This window comes from Eptesicus fuscus, chromosome 21 (assembly GCF_027574615.1).
Source record: "Eptesicus fuscus isolate TK198812 chromosome 21, DD_ASM_mEF_20220401, whole genome shotgun sequence".
Lineage (NCBI taxonomy): Eukaryota > Metazoa > Chordata > Mammalia > Chiroptera > Vespertilionidae > Eptesicus > Eptesicus fuscus.
The window spans coordinates 47,563,016-47,584,241 of NC_072493.1; the positions used below are offsets into that span (position 1 = coordinate 47,563,016).

At 52.8% G+C, this 21,226-nt stretch overlaps 2 protein-coding genes across 7 annotated transcripts in view; both read right to left on the reverse strand.

The window, feature by feature from the left end:
- Window positions 1-6,651, reverse strand: part of LOC103303419 (leukocyte immunoglobulin-like receptor subfamily A member 6) — a 22,198-nt gene extending 15,547 nt beyond the window's left edge. Inside the window, exons 1-7 of one of the 6 annotated variants that reach the window (XM_054710362.1) lie at window positions 6,498-6,644; window positions 6,259-6,344; window positions 5,740-5,917; window positions 5,497-5,532; window positions 5,036-5,323; window positions 4,576-4,881; window positions 1,340-2,798 (exon numbers count right to left, since the gene is read on the reverse strand). In XM_054710362.1, the coding sequence (XP_054566337.1) occupies window positions 2,608-2,798; window positions 4,576-4,881; window positions 5,036-5,323; window positions 5,497-5,532; window positions 5,740-5,917; window positions 6,259-6,330 (1,071 nt within the window). In that variant the 5' untranslated portion in view covers window positions 6,331-6,344; window positions 6,498-6,644 and the 3' untranslated portion in view covers window positions 1,340-2,607. Of the gene's footprint in view, window positions 1-1,339; window positions 2,799-2,820; window positions 3,718-4,575; window positions 4,882-5,035; window positions 5,324-5,496; window positions 5,533-5,739; window positions 5,929-6,258 lie in introns of those variants that run through there. The other 5 variants (XM_054710365.1, XM_054710364.1, XM_054710363.1 and 2 more) reach the window with 5 other exon arrangements.
- LOC103303417 (leukocyte immunoglobulin-like receptor subfamily B member 3) overlaps window positions 1-20,570 on the reverse strand; it is a 23,964-nt gene extending 3,394 nt beyond the window's left edge. Inside the window, exons 1-13 of the mRNA XM_054710056.1 lie at window positions 20,510-20,570; window positions 20,352-20,387; window positions 19,890-20,189; window positions 19,444-19,746; window positions 18,931-19,227; window positions 18,371-18,673; window positions 16,061-16,348; window positions 15,601-15,906; window positions 15,098-15,379; window positions 14,502-14,801; window positions 12,972-13,088; window positions 12,587-12,662; window positions 12,470-12,507 (exon numbers count right to left, since the gene is read on the reverse strand). Of these exons, the coding sequence (XP_054566031.1) occupies window positions 12,470-12,507; window positions 12,587-12,662; window positions 12,972-13,088; window positions 14,502-14,801; window positions 15,098-15,379; window positions 15,601-15,906; window positions 16,061-16,348; window positions 18,371-18,673; window positions 18,931-19,227; window positions 19,444-19,746; window positions 19,890-20,189; window positions 20,352-20,387; window positions 20,510-20,543 (2,680 nt within the window). The 5' untranslated portion in view covers window positions 20,544-20,570. The remainder of the gene's footprint in view (window positions 1-12,469; window positions 12,508-12,586; window positions 12,663-12,971; window positions 13,089-14,501; window positions 14,802-15,097; window positions 15,380-15,600; window positions 15,907-16,060; window positions 16,349-18,370; window positions 18,674-18,930; window positions 19,228-19,443; window positions 19,747-19,889; window positions 20,190-20,351; window positions 20,388-20,509) is intronic.
- Between the last annotated feature and the right edge of the window lie 656 nt (window positions 20,571-21,226).

Genomic DNA, 21,226 nt, shown 5'->3' on the forward strand with positions numbered 1-21,226 from the left:
GTGCATTTACTCAACTTTACAAATAGCTGTCTCACATGTCCGTCCCTAAGCCTCCCGCCTGTGGGTCTGTCCCCAAGAGGCCAGTGTCACTGACTCCGCTTGAGCCCAGGGTCCCAAGTAACACAAAGCACCGTCATTTTAGGCCCAGGAAACAATTGGGGATGCACCCGGGCCTGTCCCTCACCTGTGACCTCGATGTGCAGAGGGGCACTGGGCTGTGACCATACGTTGGGGTAGGAGCTGAGAGAACCATAGCATCTGTAGGTCCCTCCACAGTGGCTGCACCAGTCTGCATTCCCACCAGCAGTGCACGAGGGTTCCTTTTTCTCCGCATCCTCGCCAACACTTGTCATTTGTTGATTTGTTGATGATAGCCATTCTGACAGGTGTGAGATGGTACCGCATTGTTGTTTTGATTTGCATCTCTCAGATAATTAGTGACGTTGAGCATGTTTTCATGTGTCTCTTGGCCTTCCTTCTGTCTCCTTTTGAAAAGATTCTAGCGAGAGCCTCCTATATGCACCCCTATGTTCATAGCAGCACAATTCACAATAGCTAAGATTTGGAAACAGCCTAGGTGCCCATCAGCTGATGACTGGATCAGAAAACTGTGGTACATCTCACAATGGAATACTATGCTGCCATAAAAAAGAAGGAATTCTTACCATTTGCAGCAGCCTGGATGGAATTGGAGAACATTATGCTAAGTGAAATAAGCCAGTCAATGAAAGAAAAATATCACATGATCTCACTCATTTATGGATAATAAAGAAAATTATAAACTGTTGAACAAAAAGATAGATACAGAGGCAGTAAAGCATCAAACAGTCTGTCAAATTACAGCAGGAAGGTTAGGGGGAGGTGGGGAAGATAAGAGATCAACCGAAGGACTTGTATGCATGCATATAAGCATAACCAATGGACGCAAAACTCTGGGGGGTGAGGGCATACATGGGAGTGGGGTGGGGGGGGCAATGGTAAGATATGTACACATATAATACCTTAATAAAAAAAATTTGGGGGAAAAAAAAAGAAAAGACTATGTAATCTATGAGGGAAGGAGGAGGTGGCTGAGTTGGTGAGGAGAAATTAACTGCGGGACTTATATGCATATATACACAGCTGAGGGACACAGACACTAGTGTGGAGAAGGCAGGTGTGGGCAGCGGTGGCTCATGAGAATGGACTGGTGATGCAGCTGCCAAAAACAAGTTTGTCCTGAATTCAACAGTAACAGACACTCCAAAGAGGAAGACCCACTGACTGTAGTATCAAGGTCACTGGCAGATCCAGGTGCAGATACAGACTTGGATATTTTTCCAGTTTGATGTTTTTGTTGGCAGTGATCCTTTCAAGGCCGATCCTTTTGGGGAAATTGGTCTATTTGGAGGTTGTCCTTTCAAAGGTTCAGATCCATGTACATCGCACAGCAGTCTCAGGCAATCTTCTCCTGACCCTGTGGCCACGTCTGGTGCAGAGCCTTTCATGCAGCCGGCATCAGCAGTGACCCTTGGGTAGAAACACTGAGGCACCGTGATCCTATCGCTCCAGGTAGAACGGTTGTTGTTGCAGCTAGTGATTGGCCCACAGACCCGGTTAGCAATATTAACAATGGTGGCCACTATTCCTATTGAAATGCATATATGACCTCCAAACCGATTGATGCAAATGTATAAAATAAACAAATATGAATCAATTTAAAACGGGTCTGGAAAATTGATAAAAAGTGACATAAAACAAACCTTACGCATTACTTAAATAAAATGATGCCAACAATCAAAATTACTTATTTATTATCAAAATATTACGACTTCTGCTCAAGAAAGCAGAGGAAGTAAAGGAAGTACTGAAATCCATGACCACAGTGAAATCACAATTAAACTACCGAAAAATCATCATTCAGAACCATATGAAATCCAGTTGAAGAGAAGTGCACAAGTAAGGATACAAAGAAGAAGCCGCATGGAGATGGTAGGAGGGGTGGATTTGTGAAATGGGCTGGAACACATGGAGCAGCTATCCGGATTTTTTTTTTTTTTTTAATTAGCTCTTGGTTTAAAAATAATCCTACAGCCTGGACAGTGTGTCTCAGTGGTTGAGGGTCGACCTATGAACCAGGAGGTTACCACTTCGATAGGGCACATGCCTGGATTGTGGGCTCCATCCCCAATAGAGGGCTCAGGAGGCAGCTGATGTTTTTCTCTCTTCAATGTTGCTATCTTAGCATCCCTCTATCTTCCTCTTTTAGTAATATCAATAAAAACACAGTTAAAAAAATAAAAAGTAATCCCAGGGTTATGAAGTTACTATTTTGTTGGGATGGATGTGGCCCAATATGAAGGGGTGTTTAGATGTGAATTCAAACCAGCCATGTGGGATGTACCCTCAAATCACAGGGTGAGAACAGAAGGGCAGTGGAGGACAGTCAGCGAGGTCAGGGAGGGAGGGAGAGCACCCCATGTGGATGGCGGAGGAATGCCCTACAGGGACATGACCCAAGTTCTCCTGCACCCAAACCTCGCCTACCACATCTTCTCTCCTGGACATTCTCAGCAGACAGTTTCCCCAACTGTGATCCATATTCTTTTCCAGCACCTCCTGGGGTCATCAGATGGTCTCCAAGCCTTCCCCACTCTGAATGGTGTGTTGTTGCCTCCGAGTTCCCATCCTGGCTGCATCGTGGGTCTTTCTGGTGTCATTTCCAGCCTGAAATAGTAGCACCCCAAGCACCACCAGGACCAAGCCAGCCAAGCCCATCCGGATGAGATTCTCCACTGTATAGTCTTGGGTTCCGTAAGCTGGAAAATGTGGATTCAAAGGTCATAAAGGTCAGGGCAGACCCAAATCTCCAGGGTTCTGGTGTCTACCCTGGTTCCCACCTCCCCTTGACATCAGTGTTTCTGTGATGTCTAAACTCCGCACCTGCTGAGTCACCTACATAAGAGTTAGCTGTGCTCAAGCACTGAGGGTGAGGGGAAAATGGTCCCATTTCAGAAATAACTAAGAGCTGTATGTTCTGTGCTTATTCCCCTACAGCTGAGAGATCCCACATTTTCAAGAGCTGGGGACCCAGGGTCCATGGAGAAGGGTGTGGTGTCAGGGTTTTCTGTATCTCAGGAGCAGGAAGGGGTGAAAGTGTGGGCTAGGACTGCTTCACCTCAACCCACCCAGGCACCTCTTCAATGGGGTCCGCATAGTCATTGTCACCTGGAATTGTTCATATATTTATTCTTTCATTAACTCATTTATTTATTTATTAAATATATTTTTATTGATTTCAGAGAAGAAGGGAGATGGAGGGATAGATAGAACCATCAAAGATGAGAGAATCATTAATTGGCTGCCTCCTGCACACCCCCTACTGGAGACTGAACCTGCAACCCAGGCATGTACCTCTGGCCAAAATCGAACCTGCGACCCTTCATTCCATATCAGATGCTCTATCCACTGAGCCAAACTGGCTAGGGTTTAATTCATTTATTCTACAATTATACAAATGAATACCTACCGTGGTAGATATATTTACCAAATGAGAAATGTCGGCATATGGATGCTAATGGTGTGAGCTTTTGCTTTATCTCAAAGTACAACAAAGGTCATAACCAAGGACGTCCACACTTCTGGATAAAACTTTCAGTCACAGGGAAAACCTCCCTAGTTTCATTATTGAGTGAGCACCCAAGGTAGGAAATCTTGTCAATCTGTTACCCTATTTTGCTATAAAACCCGAGATATAAACAAAATTATTGACCTCTCCTCATTACAGTGATCCACACAATAACTCTAATGTCAGCCCCACAATTCAGATAATGCACTTGGATAGTCAGCGTCACTCAGTTGGGTTAATATCCAAATGGGTGACACCAAGAAGCCTTTGTAATGTGTGTCATGTGGCTAAAGGTCAGAGAAAAGATAATTATGGGGGACATGCATCTGTCAGGAAAAGAGAGCATTCCTAGTAAACCCTAATAAAACAGAAGAACGGATTGGAACAACGCGGCCATAGTGCTTCCAATATAAAATGCAAATTTGTAAGTGGTTTTGCCTTGACAGAACTTTGGGTGTGAATTAAGCTGTTTTCCGGAGGTGAAGCTGTGGCCCATTTGGTCCGTCATTCCATCCTATGGGAGGTGGAGGGAGAAAAATAGGTATGCCAACGGGAATAAAGAAGTGGCATTCCCTTTGACTGCTGGGGATTATAATTTTATATCAGAGGATCAACTAAAAAACAGCCCACAGGGAGAGAGTCTTTGGGAGGCTAACAGGCCATGATATAAGTGTGTCCAAACAAGAGCTTTCCTATGTGCACTTCCTACCTTTTAGAAAATGTACAGGAATCACACCGCTTACTCACAAATTACAATATTAGTTGTGCAATTCTCTAAGTGGGCTGTGCATTCACTCAACTTTACAAATAGCTGTCTCACATGTCCCTCCCTAAGCCTCCCGCCTGTGGGTCTGTCCCCAAGAGACCAGTGTCACTGATCCCCTTGAGCCCAGGGTCCCAAGTAACACAAAGCACAGTCATTTTGCGCCCAGGAAACAGTTGGGGATGCACCCGGGCCTGTCCCTCACCTGTGACCTCGATGTGCAGAGGGGCACCGGGCTGTGACCACACGTTGGGATAGGACTTGGAACAACCATAGCATCTGTAGGTCCCCCCGTGGGAGGGGCTCACGGGGCCCAGTGGAAAGATGGCCTGCCACGTCCCAGCATGGATTCTCGGTTCTGCTTCCATGTGTTGGGGTGGGTCAGCCCCTCCCTCCTTCAGCAGATGGAATGTGCCCCATGTGAACAGTGAGCTACAGGAGAGGGACACGTTCCCTCCTGAGGCCACCACAGGGCCTGGCTGGGCTGAGAGGGACGGTGCACCATAGAATCCTGAGAGAGGAGAAAGGGTCTGTGTTAAAGGGACCATCACTCTCATGTCCCAGGTGTGGACTGTGGGTGGTGGGGTCCCCCTGAGGCCACACTTTATTCCCTCTGCCTGTGACCTGGAGCCCACAGTGGGGAGGGGACCCGGTATCTCCCTTACCTGTCACCACCAGGAGCAGGGAGTCACTCCGCTCTGACAGTATGTCCCCAGTGGTGTAATACGCACACTGGTACAGCCCTGCGTGGGGTGATGTCATGGCTCCAATGAGGAAACCGGCCTTGTTGCTGGAGTTCGGTGGGATCCTCGTTTCCCAGGGCTCAGAGCCCCTCTCTTTATACATAAGGTAGGCACTAGCCTGCAGAGACCCCTGACACCAGATGGTCACAGGGCTCCCCTCTGTGATGATGGGGCCTGGGTCGGCCCAGATGGAGGGTTTGGGGATGACTCCTGGAAAGGAATCAGACCTGAAATGTGAGGGGCATCCTTCTCCCCACTTTTCCCAGCTGTCACTCCAGGCCCCTCCCAGATTGCTCACCGTTATTCCATACCTCGTGTCTCCCCAGCTGCCCTGAGGGGATTGTCCTGAAGCAGGATTTCAGGGGAAAGGGGGGTGGACTCACCTGCCTGTACCTGGTCCAATGGGCCCTGACACAGCCCTGGAAGAGAGTTCCTGTGAGAAGCGTCCCCAACCGCACACAGAAACTCCAGGCCTGGTCTGGGCCCCTGAGCATTGTGGGGGGCTGAGCTCGCCGCCTCCCTGAGAAGTCTAGTACCCACTGAGCCTCCTGAGTCCTGGGGTCTCACAAGACTAGGACCTGGGAGGTGAGGATCCCCCATCCCTCCTCCTTTACCCACCAACTCACCAAGGCCCAGGAGGACAATGAAGGTCAAGGTTGTGGTGCTGTCTGCCATGGTCCCCAGTGGCACTGATGATGGATAAAGTCCACAGAGCCCAGCAGGACAAGCAGATGCACGGATGTGACAGGGCCCCGGCTCCGGGTGACAGGTCTCTGTTTCCTCATCAGCCTCACTCTGCTCTCCCTGAAGGATGACTGAGGACACAACAGGTCCAAGGACCTTCAGGACCAGATGTGAGTCTCAGCAGACCCCCCACGCTTTGCCTCCACCTCCTGTCCCACCCCAGTCTAGAGGGTGACCCTGTTCCCAGTACATGAGGGTGCAGGGTGTAGGGTGAAGGGCAGAACAGAAGGAAGCACCAGTTCCTGCCTCTCACAGAGTCTGTGTGACCATGGGAATGCCCTTGTCTTTCCTAAGACTCCACACATGCACATTTTCTCCCTTCCCTTCACCATTCCATCAGCCCAGTGATGGCCACCGAGCTGTTACCCACCCCACCGCTCACCGCTTTCCCCGGAGCTTACCGAGGCTGAGAAAGGCAGGGAGGTTCTGGGTCGGGGTGCTTCCTCACATGGTCCCCAGTGAGCAGACGACATAAACTCCACAGAGCCTGGATACAAAGGCAAGAATGGGCTGTGACAAGGTCCAGTCCCCAAGTGATACGTCACTGGTTCCTCATCAGTGTCCTCACAGGAAGGGAAGTAGCCCCTCCCTGAAGGGTGGGCCTTAGGGGACAGCAAGCTGTGGGACTTCTGAGATCGACCTGAGTCTCACCAGACCCCACACGCTCTGCCTCCACCTCATTCCGAGCCCAAATCCAGAGGGTGACAGCTGTCCCAGGTGAGGAGGGTGGAGGAACAGGGCAGGAGAGGACTCCACCCAGCTTCTGGCCCAATTCTGACTCTGTCTTTTCTAGACCCTCTGTGAGCTTGTGTAAGACACTTCCCTTTCCTGAGCCTCTGTAAACGCAATTCTCTTCCCTTTTCCCACTGGCCAGGCAATCAGGCAGTATTACTGAGCAGTAACCCTGGCCGTCACTGGCCAGGCAATCAGGCAGTACTTACTGAGCAGTAACCATGGGCTGTCACTGGCCAGGCGCTGTGGAGTAGGGATCCCTTCTCTGGACTCATGGGGTGAGATGAATGAAGCAGATGTTACAGATATTTAGGAGACAAAGATTTCAGTTACAGTCTCATGTACCCGTTGGGAGAATGAAGGAAATGAGATAATGAGGTTCAATGACAGGTAGATGCCACGCAACCCGAATCCTGGCTGAGGGGTCCTTCTCAGGCATGGACTGACCCATGGCATGAGCAGGGAGAGGCCCAGAGGTGGTGGGCTGGGTGGGGGGTCGTCTTTGACCAGAAATTCTCGAGTTGTTGTCAGAAGTGAGAGCAGTCAGACGAAGACTCAGGCTAGTCACACAGGGTTTAGTGCACCACGCACATATTTGGGATTTTAGCTCCAAGTCAATGGGATAGATTTGAAGCAACAGATTGTACAAAAAGATTCCTGATTTAAAAAGGCGACCACTATATGAGAATGTCATGCTAACCGGCTTTAATGATTGTTAATGCCATTGATAATAAAATGCCAAGGTTCACCTGGCCCCTGGATGGTCTGTTGGTCAGTATCTTAAGTCATTTATGTGGTTTTTGAGTATAACTCTTACACAAACCTTTAACAGAAAGTACATTTTCAGTTGAGTTAGATGTGACAGGATGGGTCTTGGTCCCGCAGGTTGGAAAGGAGGTGGCTATGTTCAGAGGAAGAGACAGACAGAGAGAGAGAGAGAGAGAGAGAGAGAGAGAGAGAGAGAGAGAGAGAGAGAGATTTGTTGTTCTTCTTATTTATGCATTCATTGCTTGATTCTTGTATGTGGCCTTACCAGGGATTGAACGAGCCACCTTGGGATATCGGGATGACGCTCTAACCAACTGAGTCACCTGACTGCATGGAATTTTCCAACAGCTCGGTTTCTGAGTGTGGTTTGGTGTGGAGGGGAGTGTGGGTAACTGGGTGAGTTGGGTTGTGGAGGGAGAGTCCTGTTTGCTGGGTCTGGTGACTTTAGCTCAACCTGACCATTCACAGCCTTGAATATCAGATGGGCAACTTGGATCTCTTTTGAAGGTGGAAACTGGTGGAGGGGGTGCAACAGGCAGGCTCAGACCAGATGACGCTACAGGAAGGGTCCTCAGGAGGTGGGCAGAGGAGAGGAGTGGAGAAGGGGTGGGGCCTGCGTTGGAGGACCAGGATGGAGGCTGATTGGATGACACAGATGAGACATCTTGAGTCTGTGGTGGGTGGGGGACACTCCTCAGAAGGGCTCAGTGGGGTCCGTGGAGTGAGATGATGTTCTCTGTGAAGTGCTCCCATGAGGAAGTGAAGGCTGCTCCACGCTCCTTGGTGCCTGGAGGTGCCAGTGGGGCCGTCCCAGGGAGGACCACCCCAGGGGAGAGGGAGGCCTGGGAGGTGCTGAGAAGACTGGTCTCCATTTCTCAGAGGAAAGCAGGGCCCCACGGGGACTGTGGACTTTCTTTCCCCACACACTTCCCTTCCCTGACTTCCTGTTTCTGTAGGTCAGCACCATCTTTTTCTTCATGGCTCTGCTTTGAAACCTGAGTCATTGCTGCCTCCTCTGGGCCCCTCCTCCCCTGAGCAGAGCTCCTCCCTCACACTGGGAATTCCTTCTCCTGCACTGGGCAAGCACCCGCATGGGAGACAGTCCAGATTTCAACATGGACACAGACAGACTCGGGGACCTGTGCCACAATTTATGTTATTGATCTCCCAGCAAAGGACAATGATGTCAATGAAGAAAAAACGGATTTGAGGAAATAATCAGATATTTCACAAATTTGCTGAAAGTCATACATTTACATGTTTAAGGAACCCAGTTGTATATCTCCATGTCCATGGCAACACTGGTCATCATCAAACTACCAAACTAGTAAAAATAAATGGAAAAGGTTCAGAGAAAAATGGCACATTTCATACAGAAGAAACATGATTGGAGTGATTCCAGATTTCCTATCAGAAACCATTGTGTTTGGTAGATTTTTAAAGTCCTGGGAGACAAGAGGAGTCAACCTGGAATTCCTCTGGATGTATTCTTCAGGAATGGATGCAAAATATTCTCAGAGGAAGCCACACTGAGTAAATTTATTGCCAGCAGACATGCTTAAAAGGTGTGATAAGTTATTCAGGCAGAAAGGAAACGATCTTAGAGGGACACTTGGAAATTCAAGAATAAACAGAGAACAAAACTATCTAAATAAATAGCTAAGTAAATGTCATAGCATATTTTTGTCCTCTGATGTTTTAAAAAATATGCATGGTTGCCGAAAGCAAATAATAAGTCACATGATCTGGTGGGGTGTGCAATGTATGTAGCAGCAATACATGTCACAACTCTACATAAAGTGGTGAGGGTAGAAGGACCTACATGGCTGTAAAGCTTCTGCATTTTCCTTGAAGAAGTAAAATGTGACCTCTGTGTAGAATTTGTGAAATTGGGTGTCTATATTGTAATACTTACCACAGCCTCTTCAAAAAACATCATGCACAGAGTTATAATTAGAATACCAGTAAATACATTAGAATGGGATACTAAAAAAAAAAAAAATCCAAAAAAAACTAAAAAGAGGAACAGTAAGGGGAAAACAGAAGAGCAAATAACAGGGGTGACATGCAGAAACAACAGATAATATGGGGCACCTAATAGCAGCATGGTTGATAATCACATTAAATGTAAATGCTGAAAGCACAGTTAAATGTCAGAGATTTTTTAAAAAAATATTTGTATTCATTTCAGAGAGGAAGGGAGAGGGAGAGAGAGATAGAAACATCAATGGTGAGAGAGAATCATTGATTGTCTGCCTCCTGCACGCCCCCCACTGCGGATCCAGCCAGAAACCCAGGTATGTGCCCTTGACTGGAATCGAACCCAGGACCCTTCAGTCCGCAGGCCGATGGTCTATCCACTGAGCCAAACCAGCCAGGGCAATGGCAGAGATTTTATGGCTGAATTAACAAGTTAGAGCCAACTATTTCTGGTTGAGAAGAGGTTCTCTTTTATTTTTTTATTTCTTATTTTTTTATTATTAATCCTCACCCAAGGAGATACATTTTCATTGATTTTGAGAGAGACAGAGAGAGAGAGAGAGAGAGAGAGAGAGAGAGAGAGAGAGAGAGAGAGAAAATCTGTTAGTTCCCACTCCCACCCTGACTGGGGATTGAACCCACAATGTAGGTATGTGACCTGACTCGGAACTCAACCCACAACCTTTTGGTGCACCAGATGGCATTCCAACAAACTCAGCCACTGGGCCAGGGCCAGGTTCACTTCAGTGCATGGTGCCAATCAGTTAAAAGCAAAAAGATGAAAGGGTATCTGATGCACACATTAGCCAAGAGGAAGCAGAAGTGTCTGTGTTGGTTTCCTATTGCTGCTGTAAGAAATGACCAGAAACGTCGTGGCTGTAAACCAGATAATTTCTTATCTCCGGGTCCGGAGGTCACAAGGACACAGTCGGTCTCACTGGGGTGGGAAAGTGTCCCTGCCTCATCTGGCTTCCAGAGCTGCCTGGGGTTCTGGGTGCCTGACCTCTCCCTCCATCCCAGCAACCTCCTGATTCCATCATCCCGTTTCCTACCACTGACTCTGACCCCTTGGCCTCTCCCCTGTGAAGACACTGGACTCACCCAGATCATCCAGGATCATGTCCCCATCTCAAGAACCTTCATTTCATCATGCTCCCCTTGGAAAGTTGCATTATCCTTTTCATTACCTACTTATCTGCCAATGGAAGGCATTTTCTCTCAGACCCCGAGTGAGGCTTTGAAACACCCCTATTCCAAAACATCCCACCACCCAGACAGGACCCAGGAGAGGACAGTGGAGGGAGAGGTGTCCCTGTGGCGGGCAGCTGTGTATCTAACATTTTGTGTGACTCCCCTTCACCCTCCGGAACCGCTGTTTATGGCCCCTGGTTTACCTCTCTCTTCTGTCACTGGATGGCTACCTCCTGACATGGTAGGAATGACAATACCCTGCTCAGAGGTAGTTCCAGTTGCAAAGACTCTGGATGTCGTCCTGTCAGTCATCGAGTTGCTCCTGGGAACCAGTGGAACGTCAGGAGCAGCTTTCTAAATGGCATCTAGCTCTCACCCAGCTGGCATGACTCAATGATGGAGCGTTGCTTATGAACCAGGGGTTATAGTTAGGTTCCAGGTCAAGGTATGTGCCTGGGTTGCAGGCTCAATCCCCAGTGTGGGACATTCTGGAGGCAGCCAATCAATGATTCTCTCTCATCATTGATGTTTCTATCTCCCTCTCCCTTCCTCTCTAAAATAAATAAAAGTATATTTAAAGTAATGATAACAAATGGCATCTAGCTCTTTATTGCAGGTGATGTGATGACATAAACTCACAGGGGCTCAGCAGAGAATTCACACGGACCCCTGGTACACCAGACACTGCTAGCAGCATGGGGGCTGGCTGGTTCCTTGGCCATTCAAACCCACAGCCATTCAAACCCACAGCCTTCTCAGTCACCTGGTAACTGACTAACCTGTCTTCTCAAGTATACCTGACATCTGCTGCTTCCACAATCCAAAGATCCACACCCAGAGTTGTGCTCGGTTCTTTGTTGTTGTTTTTTTCCTGTTAGTTTCCCCCACTTAGTTGGGTTATGATATGTCTTGGTGTGGATGTCTTTGGATTTATCCTATTCTCAATTCGTTGAGTTTTATGAATATGTAGGTTTATGACTGTTGACAATGATGGGGAGATTTCTGCCATTATTTCCTGAGTAGTTGAAGTCTCATCCTCTGCTTCTAGGACTTTGGTCACATGGATTTTGGAGCATCCTGTGATGTTCCCAGTTTGTAGCTTCCTTGTTTGAATTTCTTATCAATTTATTTCTAGCCTGGTAAACTGTGTTGTGGGATGTGCCTTCCTTCTCTACTTCAGGAGAAGCTTGTGTAAGTTTGTTGAGTGTGTGTATGTCCGTGTGTGTGTGTGTGTGTGTGTGTGTGTGTGTTTGTGTGTTTGTGTGTGTGTGTGTGTGTGTGTGTATTTCATACATGTATAGGTGTTCAGAAGCATTTACCAGTGACACTTTCTTGACTCCAAGTTCACTTTGCAGGAAAAGTTTTAATTACATATTCAATGTCTAATATACATGAGGGGTTGGAGTTTCCGATTTCACAACCACATGAGTGAAATTATACAGTTCTTGTCCTTTTCTGTCTGACTTATTTCACTTAGCAGGGTACTCTCCAGATCCATCCATATTTCATGTTGTATGGCTGAATAATTTTGGTTGCATATATTACCACATCTTTATCCTGTCATGGGTTCAAAGGCACTTAGGTTGTTTCTATGTGTTTGCCTTTTTCTTGTATAATATATTTGAATATTCATGGTTCATAATTTTACATTTTGCCCAAGGGTCCAGCTCCAAGCTCTCCCCAGGCTGTGTGTCCTTCACAGAAGCATCTTCTGGGGAAGAACAGGGTGTGTCACCTGGCAGGTCCCCAAGATCTCAGGGCTGCAGACCCCACCTGCTCCCAGATGGGCCACTAACCCAGGGGTGAGGTGAGGCTCCAGGTCATGCAGTGTGGGTCTCAGTCTTTCTCATACTGACCCCATACCCTCCCATCTGATCCCGCCCCCATCATCTCCCGAAAAACCTATGCCCCCTCCCCCAGGGCAGCTTCTCGTCCTCTTACAGAGGTGCTCTTCCTGGGTGTCCACAACTGGGCTGGAGCTGGGGAGGACACAGGAGTGTTAGGGACAGAGAGGGGCCATGGGCTGTGGGAATTTTGAGTCTTTGGGGCAGGAATTACCTGATCTGCAGGCCTCTGTCCTTGGGCTCTGGGTGTGTGGTCCCTGCAGGAGGTTGGACATGAGCCTCTCTCTGGGCTGGTCAAGAGGGACAGTGTCAGCCCTGGGAGGTTAGGAGCCCTCTTTCCGTGTGATTCCTCAAGGAAGAAGGAACCTTCACACACACACTTGTGTGTATGCTTTATATTCCATGGGATTGAAAACGATGAAAGATTTCCTTTATAGACATGCGCTCACATTAAAATGTAACCTTTCTAGATCTTCTGATTTTAAATTGTGGAGAATTCCTTTTAAAAACTTCCTTGCTGCACCAATTTGGTTTTCCTGTGGTGGGTGCTCTGAGCCCCTCTCCCTCCTGTGACCCAGGGCACCCCATTCCCTACTCACCCGACGTCCTGCCTTTGCTCTGATGCTGGTGTCGAAGGAGGAGGAAGAGAAGGAGGGAGAGCAGCAGGATGAGGGCCACCAACCCCCCAATCAGGATTATCTGGTTCCATTTGAGACCTTGGACATGAGTGATGTCATGGATGAGCCAATGACGCCATTGAATGAGTACCTACTGTGTGTGAGGCTCATTCCGGGGTCTGTCACTCATCTCCTCTAACTTCCCAACAGTCATGCACCAAGGATTGATGACTCTACCTCCCATTTCACTGAGGCTCAGAGAGGTTAATCACATGTCCCTTGTCACCCAGCCTGGACGGGGCAGGGCTGGGACTGGAACCCAGGACTGTGAGTTCCCTTACGTGTTATTGTTATTATTACTTATGCTGTCTCTGTCCTTCAAAGTAGAACACCAGTGCAGAGACCTGTTACCAAACCCAATCACCACCCCTCTCTACCCCAGATCCCTGTCCCACTCTGCAGCCTGACCCCTCTTTCCCCCGCCCCCCAGTGGAGCCTATGTGCATGGGATGCCTCCAGGAAGGGCAGGAGGGAGGCCTGGATCTTTCCTGAGCTCTGACCAGGGCCGGGCTGCGTGCTGAGGGATGTGAGGGCCTGACCCACAGCCCATGGACCAGGACTCAGAGGAACAGATGTGTCCAAGGTCCCACAGGTGGGCGGGAGCAGAGCTGGGATTTGAACCAGGGCTGAGGCTTCTCCTGACTCCACGGCTGCTCCTTGGAAGGCTGTGGAGGAGACTCAGACACCACCTGACACCACACACACACACACACACACTTGCACACACAATGTCCTAGAGCCTTTGGAGAACTCGGTCCCAGTGAGGAGGAGGAAGTTTCCTCAGGCCATTACCCAGGAAGTGGCTGAGCCAAGACCAACACTGAGTTCCTCCCCCCAATACCTCCCTCCAGACCCTCACTTAGTCCTCTGAGGGCCTGACCTCCCATTGGGGGACCCATCCTCAGAGGCTGCTAAAGCAGGACGGGAGGTGAGGGGTGGGGGCTGCTCTTCCCACAGGCTGGACGTCAACATCTTCCTCTGCCATGACCACCTCACCTGTCACCTGTCATCCTCAGAGCCCTTAGGCACCATGATCGCCCAGCATCTCCGCCCCCCCTACCCCCCCTGGGAGACAGGCCGAGCCCCAGCAGGGGTCCTGCTCTCTCTGGGGATCCGGCCTCTACTGGTCACACTCCTGTCTTGGTCTCAGGCTGAGGCCACAGGACTGGGGACTGGAGGGTCGGATGGGCGCCTCTGGCCTTTCTCCTTCTGCTCAGCCCCATCCTCCCCAGCCTCCCTCTGCCCACGAGAGCATGTCTGGGCCTCAGGGAGGAGGAGGAGGAGGAAGCAGGGATGGGAGTGGCTCTGGCTCTCTCCATCCCTCTGGGAGGTGAGAGTTCCCGCTGGGTGACCCTCCTTCTGTGACCCCATCACGCCATTGCAGCCAAGGTCACCTGGAGACAGGGCCCTGACCTGACCTGAGGAAACAGGTGTGGGGCTGGGGCTCCTCACCTGAGACCACCAGCTCCAGGGGGTCACTGGGCTGTGACAGCAGGTAGGGGGAGGTGTTGCGTGAGCCATAGCATCTGTAGGTCCCCTGGTGGCCTGAGCTCACAGGACTGAGGGTGAAGGTGGCCTGAGCGGGTGCAGATGTGTTCTGCAGACGACGGTGCTGGGGAGGGTCCAGTGACCCCTCCCTGTGCAGATGGAAGGTGTCAAACCAGATCTCAGACCCACACTGCAGGGTCACGGTCCCTCCCCTGGACACAGAGGGTCCCGGGTGGGCTGAGAGGGAGGGTTTCCTGTACATTCCTGGGGAGGGGAAGGTTGTGATGTACAGAGAGCCACCCCTCCCTCACGCCCTTGACCCTGAGCTGAGGGACCTTGTCCTTCTCCAGAGACACTGTCTCTGAGCTCCTCTCAGTTCCCCCTGGGGGTGGGTGTCCTTTATCTCCATACCCTCACCCCCTTTCTCCCTCCCTCCCCTAGATCTCTGCCCAGTTCAGCCTCTGCTCCAGGACTCTCTCCTGGACCCCATCACCCCCAGGTGACCCTGGGCCCAGAGCCCTGAGCAGACCCTCAGCACAGCGGCAGGGCTGGCTCCTCACCTGCCACCAGGATGTCCAGGGGGGCGCTGGGGGCCGACCACGCAGATGAGCGGCGGTGTCCACTGTAGCATCTGTACCGGCCCCCGTGGGTGCGGTTCACGGGGCCCAGGGGGAAGGCGGGGCTGCGCTGCCCATCGAGGCGCTGGGGGTGTGTGAGCCCTTCGTCCTTGGTCAGCGCGAATCTGTCAAAGCCGGCCTCCGCGTGGCACCGGAGGGTCAGGCTGTGTCCAGGCAGCACCAGTGCGCCTGGCTGGGCCGAGAGGGCGGGCTCCCTGTGCACACCTGGGAGGAGGGGACAGTGGCACCAGGGGACACCCCACATCGCCCACTGGGCTGCAGTGACAGCTCTCACATGTCCCTCCCTGAGCCTCCCGCCTGTGGGTCTGTCACTAAGAGGCCAGTGTCACTGACCCCATGAGCCCAGGGCACCTCTGGGCACACAGCTTAGATGAGGAATTTGGATCCAGGAAACAGATGGGGATGCACAGGTGTCTGTTTCTCACCGGTGACCTCGATGTGCAGAGGGGCACTGGGCTGTGACCACACGTGGGGGTTGGAGCTGGAAGAGCCATAGCATCTGTAGGTGCCCCCATGGGAGGGGCTCACGGGGCCCAGAGGGAAGATGGCCCGCCACCTCCCAGCATGCATCTTGGGCTCTGCTTCCATGTGTCGGGGCAGGTCAGCCCCTCCCTCCTTCAGCAGATGGAAGGGGCCCGAGGTGACCCGTGAGCTACACAAGAGCAACACGTTCCCTCCTGAGGCCACCACAGGGCCTGGCTGGGCTGAGAGGGAGGGTGCACTGTCCACTCCTGAGGGAAGAGAAATGGACTGTGTTAAAGGGACCGTCACCCTCATGCCCCAGGTGTTTTCTGTGAGGGGTGGGGTCCCCCTGAGGCCACACTTTATTCCCTCTGCCTGTGACCTGGAGCCCACAGTGGGGAGGAGATCCAGTGTCTCCCTTACCTGTCACCACCAGGAGCAGGGGGTCACTCCGCTCTGACAGTATGTCCCCAGTGGTGTGATATGCACACTGGTACAGCCCTGCGTGGGATTGGGTCGTGGCTCCAATGAGGAAACCGGCCTTGTTGCTGGAGTTCTGTGGGATCCTCGTTTCCCAGGGCTCAGAGCGCCTCTCTTTATACATAAGGTAGGCATTAGCCTGCAGAGACCCCCGACACCAGATGGTCACAGAGCTCCCCTTGGTGACGATGGGGCCTGGGTCAGCCCAGATGGAGGGTCTGGGGATGTCTGCTGGAAAGGAATCAGAAATGTGAGGAGAGTCCTTCTACCCTTGTGACATGAATGAGCCAGTGATGCCGTTTAATATGCACCTACTATGTGTGAGGCACGTGCTGGGGTCTGTCACTCATCTCCTCTCACCTCACACAGTCATGCACCAGGGATTGATGACCCCACCACCCACTTCACTGAGGCTCAGAGAGGTTAATCACATACCCCAGGTCACCCAGCCTGGGCGGGGCAGGGCTGGGACTGGAACCCGGGACTGTGGGTTCCCTGTGCTGTCCTCACGCTGTCCCCCAGGGGGACACCAGCTTCATGCTCTGGACCCCTCTTCTGCAGGGGTCTGTCCATGTCACATATGGAGCTGAGGGTCCTTCCTCGTTACCCGCCCCCAGCACAGCAAGGACAAGAGGGGCAGAGTGAGGGATGGACTGAGAGTCTCTCCCGGGTCCATCTTCACCCTGCAGGGCCCTAAACCCCCTGAGGAAGGTCGGGCTGGGCTGGGGGCTCTGCCTTCCTGAGCTCTGTGAGCCCTTATGTCACCTCATCTCCCAGCAGCCTGTGAGCAGGATGGGACCAGGGATGAGCAGACAGGAACCCGACACTCAGAGGAGAGAAGGGACCGCCCAGCCCCACAGCAGGAGCAGCAGAGCCTGGAGCTGACCCAGGGCTGATCCACCCTGTTCCCTCCTCTGAGCTGAGCCTGAGCTGAGGGGGAGGACTGGGTGCCCGGACCCTTGTCCTGCCTGCCCCTCTTGTACAGTGTCACCGTCACTGAGACAGAGGGGACAGGCCCCATAACATCACGTCCTGGGGGCTTCCCTCTCCCAGGAGGTCAGGGCCAGAACCGACAGGAAGTCTAAGCTCTGGACAAGGATTCTCTCCTTTTACACCTGGAGACTCTGAGGCCCAGGCAGGGGAAGGGCGGGTCCAAGTCAGCGAATCCAGAGGGGCCTGAACCCCTGCATGGCTGAGCCCCTGTCCCCATGGTGGCACCCACCACCTCCCTACAGAGATCTTCACTTACCCCTCCGGGGGCCTGACTCCTTGGTGGGAAGCCGCTGATCCTCAGAGCCTCCTGGGCATCAGGATGACAGGTGAGGGCGGGGCTGTCTTCTCCGCATTAGAGAACAACTCCCCGCTCCCCCGCCCCCAACACACACACACAGCTGGGCCCCACATCTCCTGATGTGACCTCCCTACCTGTCCCCTGCCTCACTTGAAGGCCAGCCTGACTGTGTGGTGGGGGAGGGGTGAAACCTCTAGTCCCTGGAGCCCAGGGTTCCCTGAAATCTCTCCCAACTCCCAGTCCACCCTGGGACACAAGCCTGTTCTTTTTAAAATATATATATTTTATTGATTTTTTACAGAGAGGAAGGGAGATGGATAGGGAGTTAGAAACATCGATGAGAGAGAAACATCGATCAGCTGCCTCCTGCACACTCCCACTGGGGATGTGCCCGCAACCAAGGTATATGCCCTTGACCGGAACCGAACCTGGGACCCTCCAGTCCGCAGGCCGAAGCTCTATCCCCTGAGCCAAACCGGCTAGGGCCACAAGACTGTTCTTAAGTGTCTGGGGTGGGGGAGGGTGGGCATTAGATCCACTGGGAAACTCAGAACTGCCCTGGGGTGGTCTGTGCCTTCTCTGAGCAAATGGGACCCAGTGGTTCTTCAGCTGTGGACATGGGCCCTGTGTGTGTGTGTGTGTGGGGGGGGGGGGGGGGCGTTGGGGCTCTAGCGGGTCCTGGGAAGGACAGAAGGGGGTGAGGGTCTGGGGTTGACCCTAGAGTCTCTTCCTCTCTCAGATCCTCCTGCATCTGCCCTGTGGACCCTCAGACCCTCCCAATGTCCACAGGCACCTTCAGGACCAGGTGAGGGGCAGGGGTAGTGAGGGATTGGGGGGTCTCTGAGGGGCAGATCTCCTCTGGGTGACCATCCCTAGAGCCCCTCCCTCACTTTCAGCCCATGATCCTTCTGGGGACAGAATCCTGAGCTGACAGCACAGCAGACAGGGTCAGGGGACCTCACCTGAGACCCGGAGCGCCAGGGGCTCACTGGGGAGTGACAGCAGGAAGGGGGAAGAGCTGTGTGAGCTGTAGCACCTGTAGGTGACCCCGTGGGCTGAGGTCACAGGGCTCATGGAGAACTCTGCCTGGAACTGCTGAGCTGGGTGCTCTGATCTCAGACGAGAGGGGGGACCGGCTGCCCCCTCCTTGGACAGAAGGAACGTGTCCCTCTGGCTCTGTGACTGACACAGCAGGGTCACGTTCTCTCCTGAGGCCACCCTGGGGCCTGGCTGCACCGAGAGGGAGGGTGTGTCAGACAGCTGTCCTAGAGAGAGAGAGGGAGGGTGAGGGCTGCCTGCCCACCTTGTTCTGACTTGAGAGTCACCAGGCCTCTCTCTGAGGACCCTCCTCTCTGTCTGTCTCTGTTTCTCTGAGTCTCCCCCTCTCCCATCCCACCTTCTTTCTCTCTACCTCTCTCCATCCTGGGGCCTGCACTTTGATTCTGGCCTGCCCACCTGAGACCCCCCCATAGCAGGGCCTGTGCAGAGTCTGGGTCCCTGACTGAACCCACTGGCTCCTCACCTGCCACCAGGATGTCCAGGGGGTCACTGGGGGCCGACCACTCAGAGGACAGGTTGTATCCACCGTAGCATCGGTACCGGCCCCCGTGGGAGCTGCTCACAGAGCCCAGGGGGAAGTGGGCCTGAGAGAGCCCAGCCTGGGGCTGCAGGACAAGGCTCTGGGGGAGGTCCTGTCCCCCCTCCTTGTGCAGAGCGAATCTGTCATAGCCGACATCAGAGCGACACTGGAGGGTCAGGCTCTGTCCAGAGGCCACGATGGGGCCCTGCTGGCTCAGGAGGGAGGGCTTTCCAGACTCACCTGGGGAGACCAGACGTGAATTACAGGGGCTGCTCCTCCCATAACCCCTGTCTCCTGTGCTGGCTCCCAGGTCTCACTCTCTCTCTGTGTGTCCCTAACCCAGGAGCCCCTGTGTTCCCCTCACCCCATCTTCTCACATGGGGCTCCTCTCACAGCAAAGATTCCAATAATGTGTCTGGTGCCTCAATCCATGGATGGGACAATAATGGGACTCACCTGAGACCAGGAGCTCCAGGGGATCACTGGGGTGTGAGCACACATGGGGCCTGTCCCTGTAGCAGCCATAGCATCTGAACGTCCACCTGTGGCCAGGGGTCACGGGGCCCACAGGGAACAGGGCCTGGGACTGCCCACTGGGCTGTGGCTGTGAGTCCAGGAACCAGAAGAGCCTGTGATCTCCTTCCTTAGTCAGAAGGAACCTGCTAAATACCTGCCCTGAACCACACTGGAGGGTCACGTTCTCTCCTGAGGTCACCACAGGGCTGGGCAGACCTGAGAGGCTGGGTCTGCTGTAGGCTCCTAGGAGGAGGAGGCAGCGTATTAAATGGGCTCACAGCTCCCTCATGTCCCCCAGGGCTGGGCTGTGAGAGGGAGACACCCTGAGAGCAGACCCCCTTCCTGAGGGCAGAGCCTGAGGCTGGGACTCCTTAGTGTCCTCTCACCTGTCACCACCAGCTCCAGGGGGTCACTGCGCTCTGACCAGTTAGTGTGGCTGAGATAGTAACAGCGATATATCCCTGCATCATTGTCTGTCATGTGTGTGATGGAGAAATTGGCCTTGTCCCCAGGCTGCTGTGGCTTCTGATTATTCCATGATTGTGGGCTTCCCTCTTTCTCAAAACGGTACTCCTTAGTCCCTTGGGTCCCCTGACAGGAGATGGTCACGGGGATCCCCCGGGGGATCATAGGGCCTGGCTCAGCCCAGAGGGTGGGCTTGGGGAGGGGCTCATCCGAGAGGGTCCCTGGAAGGAATCAGAGGCTGGATCATAAGACATTCCCACACCTGGTCCCCAGCTCTCAGTCCTGGATGCCCCCCATTTGTCACACAGATCCTGCCTCTGCTGCCTGGGGGTGGCCCTTGTCCCCGGTAAGGAGGTGCATCTGGGATACCTGGGGAGACTCACCTGCCTGAACTGGGGTCCTGAGGCCCACACTCAGCCCTGGAAGAGAGTCCCTGTGAGAGGTTTGCCCTGAACCCTGAGCAGCACCCTCCTCCCCAGGAGCCTCCTGAGTCCTGGGGTCCTGATAGAGCAGGGCTTTCCTCCTTCTCCTCCCTTCTCACCGAGGCAGAGCAGGGCCCTGAGGGTGGGGGTCATGGCTTCTTCTCCCTGTGGCCTCAGCTGAGCAGATGAAGGAGATGGCAGGGCCAGTAGGATGGACAGACAGACGCACGGGTTGTGGTCACTTAGAGGCCGATCCTCTCTGTGTCACATCAGCAGCCTGCAGGTGAGGGCACAGCCTCTCTCTAGGAGCCTGACTCTCATTTTCATGGTGAAGCAGGAAATAGACCTGCAGCCTCCTGAGAAGCCCCTTGCAGGTGAGATGACCCAGGACACGTCCTTCCCTGTCAGCGCCTCCCCCACGGGGTCTCCTTCCTTTCAGCCCGTCCATCAGCCCCTCCCTGGGGTCCTCACCATAGACTGTGCCACCCGGGCCCTGGAGACGCTTCAGGAAGACGTGGGTCCCTGTGGCTGCAGAGCTCAGATCAGCAGGGACACGCTCACCCTCTCCCTGTGCAGCTCAGGGCGATGTCCCTGTGACAGTGAGCACAGAGGGGAATGCAGGGGAATAAGGGAAGGAAGCAGGTCCCTTCTGTGGCCCCAGAATCTGGGTTTTCTTTATCACATGTTTCTTCATGAACTTCTCTTTTTCTCAGCCACAGCCTCCAGCCCCTCTTTCCTGGAAACATGTCTCAGGGTCATGTTCCCCTCAGGGCCCCTCGTTCCTCAGACAGCGCTCTCCCCCTGGGACCATGGCTGGTCCTAGACATCAAGAAGTT